Genomic DNA, 23,488 nt, shown 5'->3' with positions numbered 1-23,488 from the left:
GTTGGGGATGGTTAAATGTATTTATAGTGGGAGGAAGACATGTAAGACAACAAACAACTGGTTCAAGTTGCACAAAATGTAAACTGTCTGTGGATAAGAAAATAACATGCACAAAATATATGTCATGCTTGTAACGTAGAAAAATCACAGGTCTACCAAGGGGAAACTGGTTAAAGTTCACGCATAAAAGAATACTGTGGGGCCGTTTCAAAGTATGATGAGGATCTGTATTCAGATATTGAGAGATATGCATGAACTAGCACAGAGTGAAAAAAGAAGACTATGTGTATCCTATAAATAGTATAATACAACTTTTATAAATATAATCTGTAAGCATATTATAGATTATGCAATGTATGTATTGCATAGAAAAAAACCTGAGGGTATGTACCATAAAACATTAACACTGCTTTTCTGCCTCCGCTGCGGCGATGGCGCCAGTGAAAAAGCTTGTGGTGAAGGGGGGCAAAAAAAAGAAGCAGGTCCTGAAGTTTACTCTTGACTGTACCCATCCTGTAGAAGATGGAATCATGGATGCGGCCAATTTTGAGCAGTTTCTTCAGGAAAGAATCAAAGTGAATGGAAAAGCTGGGAATCTCGGAGGAGGTGTTGTAACAATCGAAAGAAGCAAAAGCAAGATCACTGTAACTTCCGAGGTGCCTTTTTCCAAAAGGTATTTGAAATATCTCACCAAAAAATATTTGAAGAAGAATAATCTCCGTGATTGGTTACGCGTAGTTGCTAACAGCAAAGAAAGTTACGAATTACGTTACTTCCAGATTAATCAAGATGAAGAAGAGGAAGAAGATGAGGATTGAAACTCAGTTATCTGGAGTATTTTGTATGAATTCTTAAATAAAATTTAGGAAACAAAAAAAAAAAAAAACATTAACACTAGTTTTCTCAAAGTGACCCAATGTGGGATGTTTTAATTTAAATTTTTTTTTTCTTTTGGGGGTAGGATATTTTAATTACTTTGCTATAATTGTTGGAGTGTTTTAACACTTTGGAATTATTTTAACAACCATAAACAAAACATTTTTTTCATTTTGAGAAAAGTAGAAAAACATATTGTTCACTAAAAAATGCTTAGACTTCAACCTTAGGAAGTGATTAAGAATAAGAAGTGATTATTCGGAAAAAGAAGAGAGTAACCATTAGCCTCATCCCTTCCTATCATGAGTTCAGGTAACGTGGTACCTCTTACCCGACGCTTTAACATTGAGAAGTTGCAGAGCTTAAAAAGGAAAGAGCAAGCTTGCCCAACAAGCTCAGAAATATAGCTTCAGGTCATTGATGTGAAAATTCCCAAATCTTAAAAAGAAACCATACAATCAACACACGCTATTTTTTTCCATGAACTTTCCTGCCTAGCTGGTGTAATAGCAGTACCAGTGGCTTTGATAACTTTTTAAAGGCACAGATAAAGGTAAAGCTTGAGTGGAAAGCCAAGTCATTATTTCTACAGAATTAAAATCACTGTGGGTAAGCATATTGAGTCAACTGAAGTTGATTTAAAGGAGGTTTAAATCAGGACCTCTAGTAGGAAGAACTACTTTGACAAATCTATTACATCTAATACATTAGATCAACAAAGATTTCATGTCAAAATAGTATTAACTATAATGTTTGGTGAATAGAATGAAATGTTTTCCTTATTCTAATCCTTCCTTTAAGATAGGCAGCAACCACAGGGACCTATTATGGAATTTAAATTAATTCATATTATTTAGTTTTTGTATGTAGCCAACAATTCCTCTAAAATCCCCTGGGCCATAAGACATTACTTTCTTTAAAAATGTTAGCAAAGTAAGGAAGTGTTATAAATTCCAAGAAGCATTCTCTTCCACACTGCAACTCCTTTTTTACCTGAGTTATGCCCATCTGTGAAGAAGCTTCATTGGAATCCACAGGTTTGTGCAGCTAGAGCTGATGCTGGTTTGTAACCTGGACAAAAATACAAGGCAGGAGAATAGAGATCTGGCATTTAATGCCCCTTGGTGAAAAACATGACTGCTTGCAGCAATCCAGCCAAAAAAATTAAAACTGTTTAAGTTCTCATGGGTTTTAAGAAAATCTGAATATTTTTACTCTTCCTTTCTAATAACGTTGGTTAGTTTTGATGGGAGTGTGTGTTTTAAAGGAAACATTTATAGGCACCCCTGGGCTCTTAGCTGTGTGATCTGGGGAATCTGGGAAAGATGTGGAGGGTCGTGGCTGAAGGCAGTTTTGCTCCATTTACATTCATAACTGCCCAGGAGAATGTTGGGAATCCTCAAGATTTAGGGAAGATGACTGTAAGCTTTGCAGAATAATGTCTCTCTGTTTATTAAAGCCTTCTGGTAACCCCAACTATATTTCTTTTACAGTTAAGCTCTGTTCTTTTTCATGTTTTGTAAGCATGCTCCATCCTTACCAGACAGCCCAGGTGGATGGAGCCAGCAAGATCTGACTACTGTGAATTGCCAATGCTTTTCACAATAAAGAAGACATTTCTCTCTGAGGGCCTCTATATTGAAACCCCATATTTAGGGATCCCTGGGTCTTTGAGGCTGCTTTTTACACCTCCACTGGAAGGTGATACATAGAGTGTTGATAAGGTGCCTGGAATGGTGACCACCTCTTTCCAGGGCCTATGCTTCTTCCTGCCAGCTCACAGCCCACAGTACTGAACTGTACTGGGTTAAATATAAATAGTGTCCCTCCAAAAATCATGTCCACCTGGATCCTTAGACTGTGACCTTATTTGGGAATAAGATTTTTGCAGCTGTAATTAATTAAGATGAGGTCATACTAGATTAGAGTGGACCCTAATCCAATGACTATTGTCTTTATCAGAAGGCCATGTGGAGACACAGACACACAGGGGAGAACATCATGTGAAAACAAAGGCAGAGACTGAAGTGACGTGTCCACTAGCCAAGGATTGACAAGGATTGCTGGCAAACACCAGAAGCTAGGGGAGAGGCATGGAACATTCTCCCGCAGAGCTTCTAGTAAGAACTAAGCCTGCCAACACCTTGATTTTAGACTTCTAGGCTCCAGAAATATGAGAGAACAAATTTCTATTGCTTTAAGCCCCCAGGTTTGCAGTACATCGTTACAGCAGCCCTATGAAACTAATATGTGGATAAAATGGAGAGGAAGTTCTAAAGAAATTCAGAGAAATAAGACAGACACTTTCAAAAACAGATACCCCAAGCTTTAAAATTAGGCTTTAAGAAGATATTGTTAAGCCTTCACTTAACATGCAAGATTGTTTTTATTTGGCATTGACAACCTGGTGAAATATATAATTTCCTTGGTTCCCTCCAAGGTCAGATAGTTTTATGTCCTTTGTAAAACAGAAACTTCGAGATGAAATGAACTGCCAGGAGATAACTACTCTGTTCCCTGGTTTAGACAAGACTATGGCCCCCAGTGTGCCATATTCTTCTGGCCATACAACCCTTAGGATACAAAAGTGATTGTGAATTTTAATGCATACCATTTTATTACTAAAACTGTTAAATGAAAGATGCAAAACATTCCATAAAATCCATCAATCACTATGGTATTATTTCCTAGAAATCTACTGTGTAGTAGAGTACACCACAAGTCAAGAAGCTCAAAAAAGCCATTGACGCTGTAGAAACATTCAATGTGACCTTTAAAATTTATCTTAAAATATACTTTATCCCTATAAAGAAATGCATTACTCTGTTCAGGTACTAATGCTGGATCTAGTCGTAAGTTAGCTCATATTTTTAGAAAAGCAACTGACATTTCACATATAAAAGCACATATACACACTCACAGGTGTGGACATACTGATGTCTGATAAGCATCAGTTGTTTATGTCCATCTGTGTTCCCAAGCACATTGAATATCCTGCAAAACCTCATGCTATAGAACACTCAAAAATTCTAAATAAAATAGAACAAACATACTTTTTTAAATGCATACATGATTACATGCCTATATAAAATAAGGCACCACAAATGAAGAGTAAGATGAAAACATGTGTCCCAGAGGACAGTGTAATGTCCTAGTTTTAATGTCTCCAAGACCAGGAGTCAAGGACTTGGACCTGCATGAGTCAGAGAGTTGCAGCTGAGACACTGGTGTATAATCAAATAACCAAACCCTCAGAGAAAAGGTGAAGGGGGAAAAAAAAAACAGTGAGGAAAATCAAAAAAGGCAGAATACGAGAAAACATTTCTGTCTCCTCCTACACTCTAGTTTGAGAGAAAAAAAAAGTCTTTTGTGAGAATTTTTAACCACAGACTTTCAGTTTCACATGTTTGGTATTCATTTTTACACCACAGCATGTTCCAGGAAACTCCAAACCAAAAAATTAACCTGCAAAAGAGTTGTCCTGTGTGCCAACCAGGAAACCTCAATCCAGACCATACAAGAGCCCCATAAAATATCAGCTCAAAATCCAAGCATAAGAGGAAACAAGAAAAATAGACATGAATCACATAATCTCAAAGCACCTGATTCAGATCCTTAAGATTTTCAGGTTACGGAAGTATTAGAAGCTAACTAGAAAATATGTTTAAAATAAAGTTAAATAATGAAATAAATATAAGAGAAAATAACTAGATCAAATGCAATTGTCCAATCCAACTTGAAATAGAATCAGATAGAACTTATTGGAAGAAATGTAGTCTTTGACATTGAAAACTCAGTGGAAACAGATGAAAGGAAAAATAAAACGTGATACATCCATGCAATGGAATACTGCTCAGCAATGAAAAAGAACCAACTACTGATGCAACCTACAACATAAATGAAGCGCAAAAGCAGTATATTAAGTAAAAGAAACCAAACACAAAAGACCACATATTGTATGATTCCATTTATATGATATGTCCATAAAAAGCAAATTTATAGAGACAGAAATAGGTTAGTGGTTTCCTAGGGCTGGGGGTGGGAATAACGATTAACTCTAAATGCTCATGAGCCATTTTATGGCAAGATAGAAACATTCTCAAACTAGTTTATGATGGTGTCTGCACAACTGGTAAATTTGCTAAAAGTCACATTGAACTGTAATTTTTAAATGGTTGAGCTTATATGCATAAATTGTATGCATTTTTGTAAATTATTCATGTAAAATTTATCTCAATAAATTTTTTTTTAAAAACTCAGTGGGAGGGCTTCCCTGGTGGTGCAGTGGTTGAGAATCTGCCTGCTAATGCAGGGGACACTGGTTCGAGCCCTGGTCTGGGAAGATCCCACATGCTGCGGAGCAACTAGGCCCGTGAGCCACAACTACTGAGCCTGCACATCTGGAGCCTGTGCTCCACAACAAGAGAGGCCACGATAGTGAGAGGCCCGCGCACCACGATGAAGAGTGGCCCCCGCTTGCCGCAACTAGAGAAAGCCCTAGCACAGAAATGAAGACCCAACATAGAAATCAATCAATCAATCAATCAATCTTTAAAAAAAAACAAACAAAAAAACTCAGTGGGAAAGTTAAATAGCAGATTAGACAATATCAAAGTTGTAATATAAATCCAAAGAAATTATAGTGAATGCAGAACAGAAAGAGATGGAAAATGTGAAAGAGACGTAATGAAAGTTGAGAGGAAGTATAAGAAGACCCAATACATATCTAATAGAGGTTCCAGAAAAAGAAGTTGTAGAGAAAAAAAGAAAAAGAGGAAAGGAGAAAATGTTTTCAAAGAAACAAAGCCTAAGAATTTTCTAGACCTGATGAAAGACATGAATCACAAGCTAAGTAAATAAAAAGAAATCTACACTTAGATATATCGAAGCTACAGAACCACTAGCAAAGAAAGGTTTTTAAAAGCAATAAGAGAGAACACTTATAGAAGCTAAGGGGAGGAACCAATTTTTATCAAGAAAGATGTCAAAAAAGAAATACGATTTAACTGGAGCCTGGAAAGAAGGTTAAGGTTTAGATAAATGGATTTGAAGAAGGAAGGACGTTCTAATCACAGGTGTGAGAAGGAGATCATAAGCAAAGATGAAAAGGCCAAATGTACAGTGGTGAGGCTTCCAGTATATGAGAAGGACAGTTGGCTGAAGCAAAGAATAAATGTAGGAAATTGGTAGAAGTCAAGTTTAGGGAGGCACAGCCAAGCTAGAGTGGAGTGGACATTGAAAGGCCCTTTCAAGACTTAGACTTATTGATCCTCCGCAATTAAAAATATTCCCTGGCTGATTCATAATAGATCCTCTTTTTTATCATGTCGACCCTTGTTTCATAGTAACCAGAGAAATTCTATGACTTTGAAACTGGAAAGGCAGCTTTCTAAAAGTTGGAGTGCATTTTCCATTGGAACCCTTCGGTGGCCTGAGGTCCAAGTTAAACCTGAACTTGGGAAACACAGGAGCTCCAGGTCGCCACTGAACAACCGTGCTCAACAGGCAGGCGATGGGGTCTGCCACAGCCTTCCCTGTGTATTTTCTCTAAACTCCTATAAATTTAACAGGCCTGGGAAAAAGGTGAGTCATAAAGGTGGAGAAATATTTTGGCTGCAGCTTTGGTAAAAGGTGAAATGCATTAACCTTGCAATGAGTCATCATCACCTCAGGCAGCTTAAAAGAAAAAAACCTCAGCCACCGTGGCTACAGACCTCTGGGAGCTTTTCTAACAGAGTGTCAGGATTTGGTAACTTCTTATCTGGTGCGGGTGTGGCCTGGTGTGAGTTTAGTTTATCCTCAAGAAGTTCTGAAATGCCTCATTTCCAACATGCAGCCTGTAAGGCTGGCTCACCTTCCTTCCAAACCACAGCAGGAGACACAGCTGCAACCCACCTGCTTCCATGGGGCCAGTTTCACTCCACGTGAAGAAGTGCTAGCTACTGGCACCAACAGAGTCCCTCAAATAGACCTATTTCTAAAATCAGGCATTGCCAATTACATTCCAAGAAATTACATTGGTAATAAGATTATGTGGAATTTATTTCTCTGAACTGTGGCTGCCAGATCATTTGAAATAAACCCTAACGACTCATTAGTAGGTTTCAATACGAACAAAATTAAGTATTCCTCCATTATATAGCTTTAGAAAAATAATCACAAATCCTTTACCTTATTTCCAAAAAATGAAAACTGCATGCATATTATGTTCAGGCATCTATTATTGGCAAATGTTTACAAAGGAACTAATGTCCTCTGATAACCATTTGATGTGGAAAAGGATTTGAAGACCTCTCCAGCTGTATCAGTAAAGAAATGCTGGTTCACGTATATCATCCTTAGAGAAGAGCTGCACCCCTCCTACAGGCAAGGGAGGCAGCAGGAAGTAGTGCACAGACCTGGACTTGAATCTGAAACTAGCCGCTTAGTAGTGTGTGACTTGGCCAAGTTACTCAGCCTCTCTGAACCTCATCCTTCTCATAAGTACAATGAGGGGATGGCACCAACTGCAGGGTGGGAATGAGGACAAAAGGATGACAAATATACCATTCCTTGGTGGTCGGTAATGTCAGCTCCTTTGTCTCTCCCTTCCTATAGCATTACCCCTCAAGGAACCGGCCGCCGGGAAAGTGAGCTAGTTCAAGTCTATAAATGGAGTGGATGGCATTTGGACTGGCAGAGGGAAATGTGTTCTGGACAGCAGGAAAAAAACATGAGCTCTTTTGAGGGGTGATGGGGAGACAGTGAGGCAGGCAATTGGTTGAAGGAGCTACTACTACTGGTCCAGCTGCAATGGAGAGTCAGGTGTGGCTGGAGGAAGGAGGTCATCAGTATTACACTGAGGCATTTGGACTTTATGCCTTCAGGGACGGTAAGTCTGGGAAGGTTTCCGAGCAGGGAACAATTCGTCTGACACTGACCACTTGATTCTGACCACCTCATGCTCTTTTGCTGTGAGTCAATGGGGCCTCATCACCAGAACTGAGGAATCTTCAATACTACCTGGAACTGCCCTCTCACTTCCCAGTGCCTGAGTCTGATAGAGCCCACAGCCCGTCACAGAAAGTCTGTTCTGTGGGTGAAGAAAGTAAGACCCACGGAGATGAGGTGACTTGCCACAGGTCAGAATCAGCAACTGGAAATCTGTCTTCTCCCTTAAACTTTGTGCTCTTCCTACTATATCTCACCAATATAATGAAAATTCTATGAAAATGCTTCAAAATCATTAAACAGGAGAAAGGGAAACCTTGGGAAGCCCTTGCAGCCTGTGCCATATGCACACAACAGATGCAATGAGGTTTTAGGATTCACCGTGTCCCCATTATTCAATTCTCTGCCTTAAAACTTAATGATTTCCTAAACTATTAATGTATGGAATTTAATAACTTAGAGATGAAGTTAGATTTAATTCTAACTTATCTCTAAAGAAAAGATGTCTGTAGCTTTGATTAAATAGAAGCACACTTGTGTTGGTATGAACTCAGCAGTTAGCAAAAGATTTCTTCCTTTAGAAGATCAGTCCCGATTATTCAGGTGTTAGAACATGACCAAAAAACCATGTCATGGTGCTAAAACCCTGCACTGAAATTCATAACCCAGCAGAGAAGCTTGGCATCTGTTTGACATGGTGGTCAGTTTACATACTTGGATAGCACTCAGACACTTTGACAGTATAGTCAATGGGCCCTAAGTAGTCGTCCCAAGATATTAGGCTACAAAGGGTTGCTTAAAGCTCTTTCTACAAGGGGTCTGGACATTGAGCTCACCAGTCACCTCACCCCTGACCCAAAGAGAACGTTGACAGTCAACCCCTCCCTTGGATCATTTGTGGTCTACCTTCAGACCATGTTCTTTTTGCACCCTCCCTCTCCCTGTAGGCCTTAGTGCTTCTCAGCTTATGTTGTACAGAAGCAAAACCAAAAAAGTGACAATCTCTCCATCCCAGAGTTATTTGGCATCAAATTCCCATATCATTCTGAGAAATTTAGGATTAGCTAGAAGCTGCCAAATGAAAGACCAACTATGCTTCATAGATGTACTATCGACGGGAGATGACAAAAGCCCCCCTAGACTATTTAGATAGGAGAATAGCTCCTTTCATTCTTAAGAGTTATTTTTAAAATGCTAAGAAAGTATACACCTAACAACTTACTGTGTGCTCAAATCAGCATTGGAGGTGAATACCACAGATTATCAGAATATCCTGAAAAAAGATTATGTGTTACTTCTGTTTTTTAATTTTCTCCCATTTCCTGACTGACTATAGGGAAAATGTTCTTGAGTCAATACATGGTCAGTAGGAAGAAAAATAGCAAGAGATAAAGATTCTCAAGGGAAAATTGGATACAGCAATAATATACGTCTGCCTCAAGTGCAGTTTGAAACAAGATAGATTTAAAAAGAAAAAAAAAAATAGAGGCACTATCAATGACATTTACTCACGTTTGATTTGCCCTGTGCGTTTCTAATTCTGTATTATTTTCAGGCTTGTGAAAAGGATCAAAAATAGTGCTCTCCAGTGAGTCCGCTGTGATCCTATTCTGTGCTTAGTCTATGAAAGTCTAAGAAAAGTCTTTCAAGAAGGACATATTCTCCATATAAACACCTGAGCGAGGATATACGCTGTTATTCTCCACCCCCCACCCCTTCCCCCCGACCTGTTCTCAGCCTCTTTCTCCTGAGGCTCAACAGCTGGGCTCCGCTGCCAGCGGCTGCCCCACTCCCCGCCCCCCGCCCCCGCGGGCTTCTGCCTGGTTTCAGCCAGCAGGGGGCACTCTCAGGAGCATGGAGGGCGAGAGAAGAGAGGAGTCCGAGCATTTCTCCCCCGTTTCCGCTCTGTGTGGTGCCACATCTCTGGCACCATCTGCATCTCTCCGTGACCACTGTTCTCGGTGGAGGGGCCACGTCATTCCTCCAGCTCTCAGTGGGCTCCAATACTCCAATAGCGCTGTTTCTCCTCCCAGGACCGTCCGGTCCTAAGGGGGGTGGTAACGGCGTCCTGCGGTTACTGGTCTCTAGGTTTCTCAGCATCTCTTCTTGGTGCCCTTCATCTTCCTTCTCTGCAAGTAGAGCCTAGATTAAGTCTCTTTACTTGAACCATCAGGGTGAACTTTTCTTTCTTTCTGGGACCGTGGCAGATATGAAGTTCTAGTTGCCATACCTGCTATGGTGGGGCTGTCAGCAGGAGTGACAGTGGTTGTAGAAATGTCCCAAGCAAGTCCTCTCACATAGCACCTTCGGGTGAGGTTGTTTTATTACCTTTATTCTATGCTCTCAGTTTTTTGGGAAAAAGGAACTTTAGAAGCCTTCTAGTCTAATCTTCTCTTTTGTAGTTCAGGAAACATTAGCCCTTTCCCAGTTAATAATGTTAATGGGAATCAACATTAAGTACTTATTAAATAAATGGTCCTGTTTTAGGAAATTTACAGTGTTCTCAGTCTATGGCAAAAAGATGTTAGTCCTCATTCTATTAGTCTCTTAAGAGCAGTGGAGTGAAATACAGGATCACACAGCTTGGGCCAGTGGCTAAGGAATGCCTGTCCGTCCTCTGGGTCACTAAGATCTCCCTGCTTCAGCTGTCACTAGGCCTAACACCTAAAGGAATCCTCATGCAGGCAATGATTGTAAGAAACCAGGAGACACACCAAGCAATTATGAGCCACCACTCTGCCTCAGGGAACAGTAGGCATCTTAGAACTAGATGAAGCTTCACCAGAATTTTGGGCAATAGGGTTCCAACCTACCCCAGGAGAAGCAGAAGTGATGGACATTGCATTCATAAATGCCCCTCCTGGGCCTCCTTGAACTCCAGTGTCAGTGAGAGTGACAGAGGGAATTTCTTCCAGCTTAAGATTTCTCCAGTCCTATTCTGAAATATTTGATTTTAGTCTGTCTGCAGTGGAGGCCGAGAAGCTACGTTTTAATAACCACGCCGGTGATTCTGAGGCAAACAGTTTAGAACCACATTGAGAACAGCACTGGAGACCGCCAGCTCCGCAAAGGCAGAGAAAACATCTGCCTCCGTCACTGCCGTGTCCTAGTTCATAACAAGTGCACCAATTCAAGGTTTTGAATGAATGAACAATATGCAAAAGCAAATCAACATCTGAACTCCCTTTTCTACAAGGCCTTACTCACACGTACTGAACTAACGGGCTTCTTCAATGTGGAAGTGCTCAAGATTGTTAAAAGAATCCCGTGCGTTTTGCCCTTGAGGACAGTGGTCTGTGGTCTGTGGTCAGTCCACTGAGCACGTGGCTGGTTTTGAGGGGGCACAAGTGGGTATTTGGCAGAACATTCTGTTTTTTTATAATAGTAATCTCTTAATACAATGTTTTAAAACTGAAAATGGTTACTACATAACTTTTTAGTAATGGTCCACCCATTTTTTCATCAATATTTATTAAGAGTATTTAGTAATTGCCTACTATGTGACAGGCACTCCACCAGATATCAGGGGAGCAAAATCAAACAAAGCCCCTGCACTTATAAGCTTACAGACCCCAGGTAAAGACAGACATTAGTCACATGGTCACATAAATCAACGTGGCATTACAACTGTGATGTGCAAAGGAGAGGTAATAGTGGGGGTGGGGTCTCTGCCCTAGGGTGCAGAAGGCCCAGAAAGCTTTTGCCGAGGCAGAGAGGAAGTTGCTGAAGGCATAAAGGATGAGAAGGAAGGCGAGATGGAAAAGGCAGAAGAGCTTTGCAGGCAGAGGGGCCAGAGAAAGCCAGGGGAATCTGGGGATGCCTGGGCAAAGGAGACGAAGTGATGAGCTCATCTTGAGCTGTTAAACACGTTATCCAGAAAGTATTCAAGGGCTTTGATCAGAGCTAATTGTGATTATGAAGAGCAGCATACAACGTGCTCTCAGTAACAGACTCTGCACACAGAAAACTGCTACAGCTGGAGTGGGGTTTGCTTGTTGCTGTCAGCCTCTCAGAGAACTTCAGTGGTGTCACACGATGCCAGAATTAATCATTCCCTTCAGACAGCTAAAGTGGGTAAAATATTTAATGCTCCTTTAGAGCACTAGGTGATTAGATTGCTGAATTGGCAAGACTGCTTTCTTATTCCAAACAATCTCGTAGATGACAAATACACATACGGGAAGTACTAAGTACTTTCATAATATTCTAGCTGCATTGTTAAAAGACACCAAAAACTATTAAACAAAAATTTTAAAAGAAGTGTTTATATTTTAGATGAGCTTAGAAAGCCAATGTAAAAATTGTCAATTTCAGAACTTAGTTACAAAACAGAAATAGACTGACTCACAGACATAGAAAACAAATGTATGGTTACCAAAGGGGTGGGGTGGAGAGATAAATTAGGAGTATGGGATTAACAGATACTACTATATATAAAATAGGTAAACAGCAAGGACCTACTGTATAGCACAGGGAACTATACTCAATATCTCGTAATACCCTACAATGGAAAAGAATCTGAAAAAGAATATATATATATATAACTGAATCACTTTGCTGTACACTTGAAACTAACACAACATTGTAAATCAACTATACTCCAATAAAAAAATTTGTCAATTTCACAGTGTTATGTTGGTAGAACTGTAAACAATTTCCCATCTCAATTATCTCAGGCATAGAAAATTGTGCAATTCTACAGTAAAATATATATTTCTCTATTGCTTTTACACAAAAATACTTGTTTTCAATGAAAAGCAAAATAATATAGGCATCTATTATCTTAAACTATTTTAACACGTAGAAAATTAACAAATTTTCTACGTGTTAAAATAGAAACAAAGGATTATCGAATTCTTTGATATTCAGAAATTTCCATATAGAATATAAATTTTTTAAAGTATACAGAAATATTCCTGTAGACATTTCAAGGTGAAATACTACAAAATACTCAGGTTTCACAAGCCCTATTTTCAGAATAATCTGGCATCACTGAAAGTATTAAAGGCACTAAATTGAGTATAATCATTTTAGCAGTGCTTTTCTTAGTTTTTGCTCAAGCCAAATGTCTTTGGCTAAATCCTAGACTCAATGAGCAACTCTCATTAAATCTTAAAGGTTGTGACACATGGCACAGTGGAATAAAAGGACCCTTTTAATTGCCTTTCCAGTTTGCAAATTATTTCTAAATGCGTTACTTTATGAAACTGGATATTTAAAGGTCTGCTTTTTCTTTCAGTGCTTGTGATTTTGAACTATTCATTTCATTTATATAGGTAGTATGTCACGCACTACACCTCAAGCTGTGTTTTAGAACTCATTTCATCATGCGTACATATGCAAGGTGTAGAGAACAATCCAGAATGAGATGGAGATCACATTGCTCCCTGTCACACAGGCTATAAAATGCAGCCAGTTAAAATTCTGTCAATGCTCTGGGGTACAGTTTGAGTTATTCAGTGTTTTTCATTTCTAAAACAAACTGCTTGGAAAAAAGTCTCAATGCTAATTACCACTTTTCTTTTTTGACAGAAACAACTTGATTGCAAATCTAATTTACAAGATGAGTCTTTTGTTGGGAGATGGGGCTCACGGGAAAGGCACACTTTGTACGCAGGTCTATGCAGTATGCTCATCCATCCAGGACCAGTCCAACTGACATCTCCAAAGAGGGGACCTCCCAGCTCATCCGACCTGCCGCAGCCCCCAGTTCTCATCCTCCTCAGCCCATCTTAATTCTGATAGTTTCTCGTCTCTTACCTGACATACAAAAGGGGACTGTATTCATTTGCAAGGGCTGCCATAAGGAAGTACCACAAACTGAGTGGCTTAAACAACAGAAATGTATCGTCTCACAGTTCTGGAGGCTGAAGGTCTAAGATCAAGGTGTCGGCAGGGTTGGTTCCTTCTGAGGCTGGGAGGGAGAGTCTGCTCCATGCCTCTCCCCTGGCTTCTGGTGGTTAGCTGGCAATCTTTGGCGTTCCTCGACTTGTAAATCATCACTCCATCTCTGCCTTCATCTTCACGTGGCATTCTCTCTCTGTGTTGTCTCTGTGTCCAAATTTCCCTTTATATAAGAACACCAGTCATATTGAATTAGAGGTCCACCCTACACCTGCATGACCTCATCTTAACCTAAGTAATTATATCTCTAACTACCCTATTCCAAAGTAAGGTCACATGCTGAGGTACTGGGGGGTAAAACTTCAATATTTGAATTTTAAGAGGACACCATTCAACTCGTAAAAGGTACCATAGATGTTCTAGGGGATCATAAATTGTAGGTTAATATATAGTAAAAGTTTCTGGAATGATACATACTAAGCAATTAACAATAGTTACCTCTGGGGTGAGGGTAAGGTAGACCAGGTGGGTGTGGAAATCAAAGGAGATTTACTTTCAACTGTAATACCTTCATTTTTCACAAGGAAAGATAGTTGAATATTGCCTGTATAAGTAAAAATTAATATAAATAAATTAAGGTAGTACAGTGATTCACAATGGAAATGCTACCAATAGCTAAGGTACATTTTGGAAATTTGTGGAGGGGTTTGTCAGCTATTGCAAAAACTGGGGGCTACATGTCATCTCCCATGATGAATGGTCCGGTGTCCTGCACTATTTTAAATGTCCTGCTGGACATTTACATATAAAAATGAAAGGACTTTTTGGCATGATTTTAATATACACTAAATTTTCCAGGGATGCAAACTTCACACCTGTAAATTAAGGGAAGATTTTATTTTGTTTGATTCAGAACTTTACCCTGAGTTTTCACCTTATTGGAAAATATGTCCCCAGCAGCAACATCACTCTCAATATCTGAGCCTTCCCTTGGACACATCTATGGTGGATGCATTTGTAGTTGTCACGTCCCTGATGATTCTTCCTACAGGTACTGTAACTGAACACTTAATTCTGTGTTTCAGGGTACGCCACGCCTTCTTGTGCTGAAGCATGTATCATGTTATTACAAACTTCTTTAATTGTAAGTTTTCTGTTCATTAAAGTTTGGGATCTATATAAATTTTCAAAATATATGTTCCAGTAGATTATGTCATTTCTGAATTTCTTCTCAGGGTATTAAAGGGGGTGCTATAGAATCTCTCTGATGAAAAGGAAGCATTTGATCTCATGGTACTGAGCACTGCCAGGCTTCTCTGATAGTCCAACAGAGAGATGCTGAATACCTCAACTAAAGCTTTGGAAGTGGAGGAGAGACAATGAATTCAGGAGATACACTGAAAGCAAAACTTAAAAGGACATGACTGTGTATCCTATTTTAGATTGAGAAAGAAAGGACCTTCAAAAAGGCCTCTGAAATTTTTACCTTGGGCTAATAGGTGGGTAACCGAAAAGTGTAAATGGGAAGAGGAGGATGCTGTCCCCAGTGTGGGACATTTCCACTCAAGGCATATATGGGAAAGAGGGAGAAGTCCAGGGACATCAAGTGACAGATACATGGGTTTAGTGACTAAGAGATCCTGAGTTGGGTGTGACTGTACCACCAGGAGTGCTGGGACCTTGGAAATGGAAAATGCACAGAATAAGGAGGGGGAAAGGCTATAACATCCCGAGGGCAAACCCCCCAAAAGACATGCACATCTGAGGAAGGTCACAAAGAGACTTTTCATTTTCAGCCTTACCTTCCCGCTGAGCTTGAAGCTGCTCAAGATAAAAGGCAAAAAGCAAAAAAAAAAAAAAAAAATGACAACAAAACATAAACCCTGTGACTTATATCACTTTGGTGTTCTTCATATTGCCCAACACATTGCAGGGGACCCTATAATATCTAACAATACCAGTCAGATTATTTTCCACAGCCCTTTTCTCCCTGGAACATTCAGGGAGAGGTAAGAGTGTTCTTACCAAGTGGGCTTCCCCAAGCACAGATGTCACCCCGATCTGTGGGAAGATTTCTCTTGAAGCTCATTGCATGTGCCAAAGCTCAGAGTTCTCTGGCCGGCAGGGAGGAGACCATCTCCACATGACGACAGTCATGCCTTTGCTAGGGGGTGACTGCTTCATCCAGAAACTGCCTTCACAGTGCAGGGAACTGAGGACTTGTCACTAGGAGACAGGCTAGCACCCCCCAAACACACACTTTCCCTCGCCCCTAATACTGGACAAAACCATAACTGAACTTAACTGTGGAGGAAGTGTCATTCCCAAAATGCTTCATCCAGCCCAAATCCAGAAGAAATGCCACAATCCTATTCCATACCCAGGACACTCCTTCTTCTCCTGACAGTGACATCCAAACTTCGGGGACACTCCCTCTGGCTCCATCCCACGTCCCACTTGCCTGCCAGGACGTACAACATGGAGTAGGGGCTCTGTCACTGAGGGCACATACTGTGGTCACATACACACCTAAACACTTTCACTAGCAGCCACCTTCTCAGGCTCTGGCCAGGGTGGCAGCCGACAGCCAGACAAGAGACACTCTGCTCAGTGCTGACTGCAGCCCGGCATCCACCGTCCACCCCGGCAGGAAATGGGTTCCAGATGTGTCCTCAGCTGAGCCTGTAATGGAGTCAAAGCGTCATAAATGGGCCTCCTAGCCTCGGTCTCCATCCTTTGTCAATCTCCCTGGACAATGCCGAGAAAAGTGAAAGGGAAAGGTGGGGAAAATGTAAGAATACTCTGCATTGCCGTGCACAGTTTCAACAGAAAGATGACGCTGTGTTTTGAGTTTCCAGGTCCTGCTTTCATTATGTATTTTGAAGATCACATTGTGTGTGTGTGTATGTGTGTGTGTGTGCGTGTATACACAAGGGAGGAGGGGAACAAAGGAAATGGGGGAAGGGAAGAGGAGATCCTGTTTCAGTTACAAAAAGATGTTGTGTATTTTAGACAAACCAAAATAATACTGCAAGCCATGTCAACCCAGGAAATCCAATAAACGTAAAGGAAAGATTAATATGCTCTCCTCATTTCATCTTCGCTGTGAAGTAGATACTTCAGAATTGTGGGAAAAGGGCACCTAACACAACATGATAACTGATTTTTATTAATAAGTATTCAACTAGAACAGATTTTGCTCTAAATTTCCACAGTTTACACATGTGTAAACTTGGCATCTCCATACTTGGATAACTTCATTTCTTCTTTGTTCATAGGGACGATAGCTTACAAATCTCACTTGAAAGTAGAATTTAAACAATACAAGGTCATGACAGCCTGAGAAAAGGAAACAATAAATAACCTCTGGAGTTTTCCATAAGTAAATAATTTTCGCTGGGGACTCTGAATCTAAAAACTCCTGTTCAGGATTGATCATTGTCCAGAATTATCATGAGATAAGCAGGCAGCTCTAGACAAGTCCCTACGAAGAGCAGCCGCTAAGGAGTGCCTGGGTCCTGAGAGAGGCTGCATGGGTGATTTACAAACTCTTTGGAGCCACCTGAATATGACTCACTGTCAAAGTCACTGAGTGACCTTGATAAGACACTTAACCCTTCGGGTCCTCAGTTTTTCCCTTTGTGACATGAAAGATTAGACTACAGTCCATGGCAGCTCAGAGTTTAATTTTTTAAAGCCTTATATTATTTTAAGCAAGATTCAATCAACACAGTTTGTAGGGTTTGAGGCCCTCACCATCTTTATAATCCTAAAGATATTGACACCTTTTATAGGATCATACTATTTATTCTATGCCTCCCGGGTTTGCAATACCTAGACAGGTACATGGGATACTCAAAAGCAAGAGATCTTTTCAAGCTGGGAGGGGAATATATACCTAATGAAATAAGGAGCAAGACCTGTTCCAGACGGTTCCAACCACCTTCTGCCTGTCAGTACTGTCTACTGAGAACCCCTCACGATTTTAACTAAAAGGGTATCAATGTTCCCCATGGCAAAGAAAAGACATTGGTTCATAGCTCTCAGTTGTTCATTTCACTGTAGACATAAAGTTTCTCCTTAAAAGCTGAAGTTTTTTAAGTTTTATTGACGCAGTGGTCGACCAATAGGTTTTGCTATGTGTTGGCCTGTCTTTTAAATTTAGAGAATTTCATGATTTCATTAAAAACTATTGATATGATCCAATCTATCTAAATAGTGAAAATCAAACCATACTAAAAAATCATACTAAATATTCAGCCATTAGTCAAATATAGGGTCATCTCTTTTTAAAAAATGTTTTAATTACATAGTAAAATATGAATTCATTTCTGATTGTAAGAAATTGAAATAATATAGATACAAGTAAAGTCACTCTAAACCATTACCTCCAGTCCCAGTTCTTTTACTATGTATAATGCCTGCCATGAATTTAGTGTGTATCCACTCAACCCTTTTTCTATTGACATATGAAATTATACAAATATTTTTGTGTAAAGTCGGTATTTTTTACACAAATAGAATAATTCTTCACTTCTCTGAATGTTTTTAATTGGCAAGAAATCTTTAAGTATTTCTATAAGTGTAAATATGGATTTCTTGCATTTTAAAAATTGTTGCATAGTATTCCATAGGATGCATTATGAAATTGTAACCCCATTAGTTGAAATTCAAGGTTGCTTTTCTTTAAAAAAAAAAAAAAGAAAGAAAGAAAGAAAACTATTTCATAAAATACCACAAGGAACAATCTTGTACATGCCCCCTTGCACACATGTGGCTGTGTTTCTCTTGGGTCAATACCAAGAAGTGGGATTGTTGGTTCAAATGATAAGTTCAATTTTAAATGGTTTGGCAAAGTGCCTTATAAAAAGGTAGTACAACACTGACTCTTGACCAGAGATTTCGTTTAAAGGAAGAGTTACCTTTCCCCATGCCCTCATCAATATATAATATCATCTAATTTTAAATTATTTTCTAATCTAATAGGTGAAAAATAAAAACTCATTTTAATTTGCATTTTTTGATTACTAGTGTGGTTGTGCATTTAAAAATAATTTAGTGGGAGAGAGAGACCTTCAAGATGGTGGAAGAATAAGACGTGGAGATCACCTTCCTCCCCACAAATACATCAGAAATACTTCTACATGTGGAACAACTCCTACAGAACACCTACTGAATGCTGGCAGAAGACCTCAGACCTCCCAAAAGGCAAGAAACTCCCCACGTACCTGGGAAGGGCAAAAAAAAAGGAAAAAACAGAGACAAAAGAATAGGGACAGGACCTGCAGGGGAAGAGCTGTGAAGGAGGAAAGGTTTCCACACACTAGGAGGCCCCTTCACAGGTGGAGACTGCAGGTGGAGGAGGGGGAAGCTTTGGAGTTACGGAGGAGAGCGCAGCCACAGGGGTGCGGAGGGCAAAGCGGAGAGATTCCCGCACAGAGGAGCGGTGCCGACCAGCACTCACCAGCCCGAGAGGCTTGTCTGCTCACCCGCCAGGGCGGGCGGGGGCTGGGGGCTGAGGCTTGGGCTTCGGAGGTCAGATGCAGGGAGAGGACTGGGGTTGGCGGCGTGAACACAGCCTGAAGGGGGCTAGTGCACCACGGCTAACCAGGAGGGAGTCCGGGAAAAAGTCTGGAGCTGCCGAAGAGGCAAGAGACATTTTCTTCCCTCTTTGTTTCCTGGTGCGCGAGGAGAAGGGATTCAGAGCGCCGCCTAAACGAGCTCCAGAGACGGGCACGAGCCACAGCTATCAGCGCGGACCCCAGAGATGGGCATGGGACGCTAAGGCTGCTGCTGCAGCCACCAAGAAGTCTGTGTGCAAGCACAGGGCACTGTCCACACCTCCCCTCCCAGGAGCCTGTGCAGCCTGCCACTGCCAGGGTCCTGTAATCCAGGGCCAACTTCCCCGGGAGAACGCACGGCACACCTCAGGCTGGTGCAATGTCACGTCGGCCTCTGCAGCCGCAGGCTCGCCCCGCATACTGTACCCATCCCTCCCTCCGGCCTGAGTGAGCCAGAGCCCCCGATTCAGCTGCTCCTTTAACCCCGTCCTGTGTGAGCGAAGAACAGATGCCCTCAGGCGACCTACAAGCAGAGGCGGGTCCAAATCCAAAGCTGAACCCCAGGAGCTGTGCGAACAAAGAAGAGCAAAGGAAATCTCTCCCAGCAGCCTCAGGAGCAGCAGATTAAATCTCCACAATCAACTTGATGGACGCTGCATCTGTGGAATACCTAAAGAGACAAGGAATCATCCCAAAATTGAGGTGGTGTACTTTGGGAACAACAATATATATATATATTCTTTTGCTTTTTCCCTTTTGTGAGTATGTATGTGTATGCTTCTAAGTGTGATTTTGTCTGTATAGCTTTGCTTTTATTTGCCTTAGGGTTCTGTCTGTCCATTTTTTTTTTCTTTTTTTTTTTAGTATACTTTTTAATGCTTGTTTTCATTGGTGGATTTGGTTTTGGTTTGGTTGCTCGCTTCTTTCTATCTTTTTTTTTTTTGTCTTTTTTAATTACTTTAAAATTTTCTTATTTTTAATAATTATTTTTTATTTTAATAGCTTTATTTTATTTTATTTTTTTCTTTCTTTCTTCCGTTTTTTTCTCCCTTTTCTTCTGAGCCGTGTGGCTGACAGTGTTTGGTGCTCCAGTCAGGTGTCAGGTCTGTGCCTCTCAGATGAGAGAGCCAAGTTCAGGACATTGGTACACCAGAGACATCCCAACTCCATGTAATATCAAAGAGTGAAAGCTCTCCCAGAGATCTCCATCTCAGTGCTAAGACCCAGCTCCACTCAATGACCAGAAAGCTCCAGTACTGGACACCTCATGGCAAACAACTAGCAAGACAGGAACACAACCACACCCATTAGCAGAGAGGTGGCCTAAAATCATAATAAGATCACAGACTCCCCAAAACACACCACCGTACATGGTCCTGCCCACTGGAAAGACAAGATCCAGCCTCATCCACCAGAACACAGACACTAGTCCCCTCCACCAGGAAGCCTACACAATCCACTGAAACAAACTTAGTCACTGGGGGCAGACACCAAAAACAACCTACAGCCTGCAAAAAGGAGACCCCAAACACAGTAAGTTAGGCAAAATGAGAAGACAGAGAAACACATAGCAGATGAAGGATAAAGGTAAAAACCCACCAGACCAAACAAATGAAGAGGAAATGACAGTCTACCTGAAAAAGAATTCAGAGTAATGAGAGTAAAGATGATCCAAAATCTTGGAAATAGAATGGAGAAAATACAAGAAAAGTTTAACAAGGACCTAGAAGAACTAAAGAGCAAACAAACAATGATGAACAACATATTAAATGAAATTAAAAATTCTCTAGAAGGAATCAATAGAGTAATTGAGGCAGAAGAACGGATAAGTGACCTGGAAGATAAAATAGTGGAAATAACTACTGCAGAGCAGAATAAAGCAAAAAGAATGAAAAGAACTGAAGACAGTCTCAGAGACCTCTGGGACAACATTAAATGTAACAAGAATTATAGGGGTCCCAGAAGAAGAAGAGAAAGAGAAAGAGACTGAGAAAATATTTGAGGAGATTATAGTTGAAAACTTCCCTAATATGGGAAAGGAAATAGTTAATCAAGTCCAGGTAGTGCAGAGAGACCCATACAGGATAAATCCAATTAAAAACACACCAAGACACATATTAATCAAACTATCAAAAGTTAAATACAAAGAAAAAGTATTAAAAGCAGCAAGGGAAAAACAACAAATAACACACAAGGGAATCCCCATAAGGTTAATAGCTGATCATTCAGCAGAAACTCTGCAAGCCAGAAGGCAGCAGCAGGACATATTTAAAGTGATGAAAGGGAAAAACCTACAACCAAGATTACTCTACCTGGCAAGGATCTTATTCAGATTCAATGGAGAAATTAAAACCTTTACAGTCAAGCAAAAGCTAAGAGAATTCAGCACCACCAAACTAGCTTTACAACAAATAGTAAAGGAACTTCTCTAGGCAGGAAACACAAGAGAAGGAAAAGACCTACAATACCAAAACCAAACATTAAGAAAATGGTAATAGGAACATACATATCAATAACTACCTTAAATGTAAATGGATTAAATGCTAAAACCAAAAGACATAGACTGGCTGAATGGATACAAAAACAAGACCCATATATATGCTGTCTACAAGAGACCCACTTCAGACCTAGGGACACATACAGACTGAAAGTGAGGGGATGGAAAAAGATATCCCATGTAAATGGAAATCAAAAGAAAGCTGGAGTAGCAATTTTCATATGAGACAAAATAGACTTTAAAATAAAGACTATTACAAGAGACAAAGAAGAATACTACATAATGATCAAGGGAACAATCAAAGAAGAAGAAATAACAATTGTAAATATTTATGCACCCAACATAGGAGCACCTCAATACATAAGGAAAATGCTAACAGCCATAAAAAAAGAAAAAGACAGTAATACAATCATAGTATGAGACTTTAACACCCCGCTTTCACCAATGGACAGATCATCCAAAATGAAAATAAATAAGGAAACACAAGCTTTAAATGATACATTAAACAAATTGGACTTAATTGATATTTATAGGGCATTCCATCCAAAAACAACAGAATACACTTTCTTCTCAAGTGCTCATGGAACATTCTCCAAGATAGATCATATCCTGGGTCACAAATCAAGCTGTGATAAATTTAAGAAAATTGAAATTGTATCAAATATTTGTTTCCAACCACAAAGCTATGAGACTAGATATCAGTTACAGGAAAAAATCTGTAAAAAATACAAACACATGGAGGCTAAACAATACACTACTAAATAACCAAGAGGTCACTGAAGAAATCAAAGAGGAAATCAAAAAACACCTACAAACAAATGACAATGAAAACACGAAGACCCAAAAAATATGGGATGCAGCAAAAGCAGTTCTAAGAGGGAAGTTTATAGCAATAAAATCCTACTTCAAGAAACAAGAAACATCTCAAATAAACAACCTAACCTTACACCTAAAGCCATTAGAGAAAGAAGAACAAAAAACCCCAAAGTTAGCAGAAGGAAAGAAATCATAAAGATCAGGTCAGAAATAAATGAAAAAGAAATGAAGGAAATGATAGCAAAGATCAATAAAACTAAAAGCTGGTTCTTTAAGAAGATAAACAAAATTGATAAACCATTAGCCAGACTCATCAAGAAAAAAAGGGAGAAGACTCAAATCAATAGAATTAGAAATGAAAAACGAGAAGTAACAATTGACACTGCAGAAATTCAAAGGATCATAAGAGATTACTACAAGCAACAGTATGCCAATAAAATGGCCAACCTGGAAGAAGTGAACAAATTCTTACAAAAGCACAACATTCCAAGACTGAACCAGGAAGAAATAGAAAATATAAACAGACCAATCACAAGTAATGAAATTGAAACTGTGATAAAAAATCTTCCAAAAAACAAAAGCCAAGGACGAGATGGTTTCACAGGCAAATTCTATCAAACATTTAGAGAAGAGCTAACACCTATCCTTCTCAAACTCTTCCAAAATATAGCAGAGGAAAGAACACTCCCAAACTCATTCTATGAGGCCACCATCACCCTGATACCAAAATGAGAAAAAATGTCACAAAGAAAGAAAACTAGAGGCTGATATCACTGCTGAACATAGATGCAAAATTCCTCAACAAAATACTAGCAAACAGAATCCAACAGCACTTTAAAAGGATCATACACCATGATCAAGTGGGATTTATCCCAGGAATGCAAGAAATCTTCAGTATATGCAAATCAATCATTGTTATATACCATATTAACAAACTGAAGGATAAAAACCGTATGATCATCTT

At 39.9% G+C, this 23,488-nt stretch overlaps 1 protein-coding gene across 1 annotated transcript; it reads left to right on the top strand.

The window, feature by feature from the left end:
• Positions 1-410: 410 nt before the first annotated feature.
• Positions 411-886, top strand: LOC118896992 (60S ribosomal protein L22). Its single transcript, XM_036855686.1, has one exon. The coding sequence runs from the start codon at positions 432-434 to the stop codon at positions 816-818; it is 387 nt and encodes a 128-aa protein (XP_036711581.1). The 5' UTR covers positions 411-431; the 3' UTR covers positions 819-886.
• Positions 887-23,488: the final 22,602 nt, after the last annotated feature.

Source organism: Balaenoptera musculus, chromosome 6 (genome assembly GCF_009873245.2).
Source record: "Balaenoptera musculus isolate JJ_BM4_2016_0621 chromosome 6, mBalMus1.pri.v3, whole genome shotgun sequence".
NCBI lineage: Eukaryota > Metazoa > Chordata > Mammalia > Artiodactyla > Balaenopteridae > Balaenoptera > Balaenoptera musculus.
The sequence above is the reverse complement of the archived record's forward strand: the minus strand, read 5'-3'. Positions and strand labels throughout refer to the sequence as shown.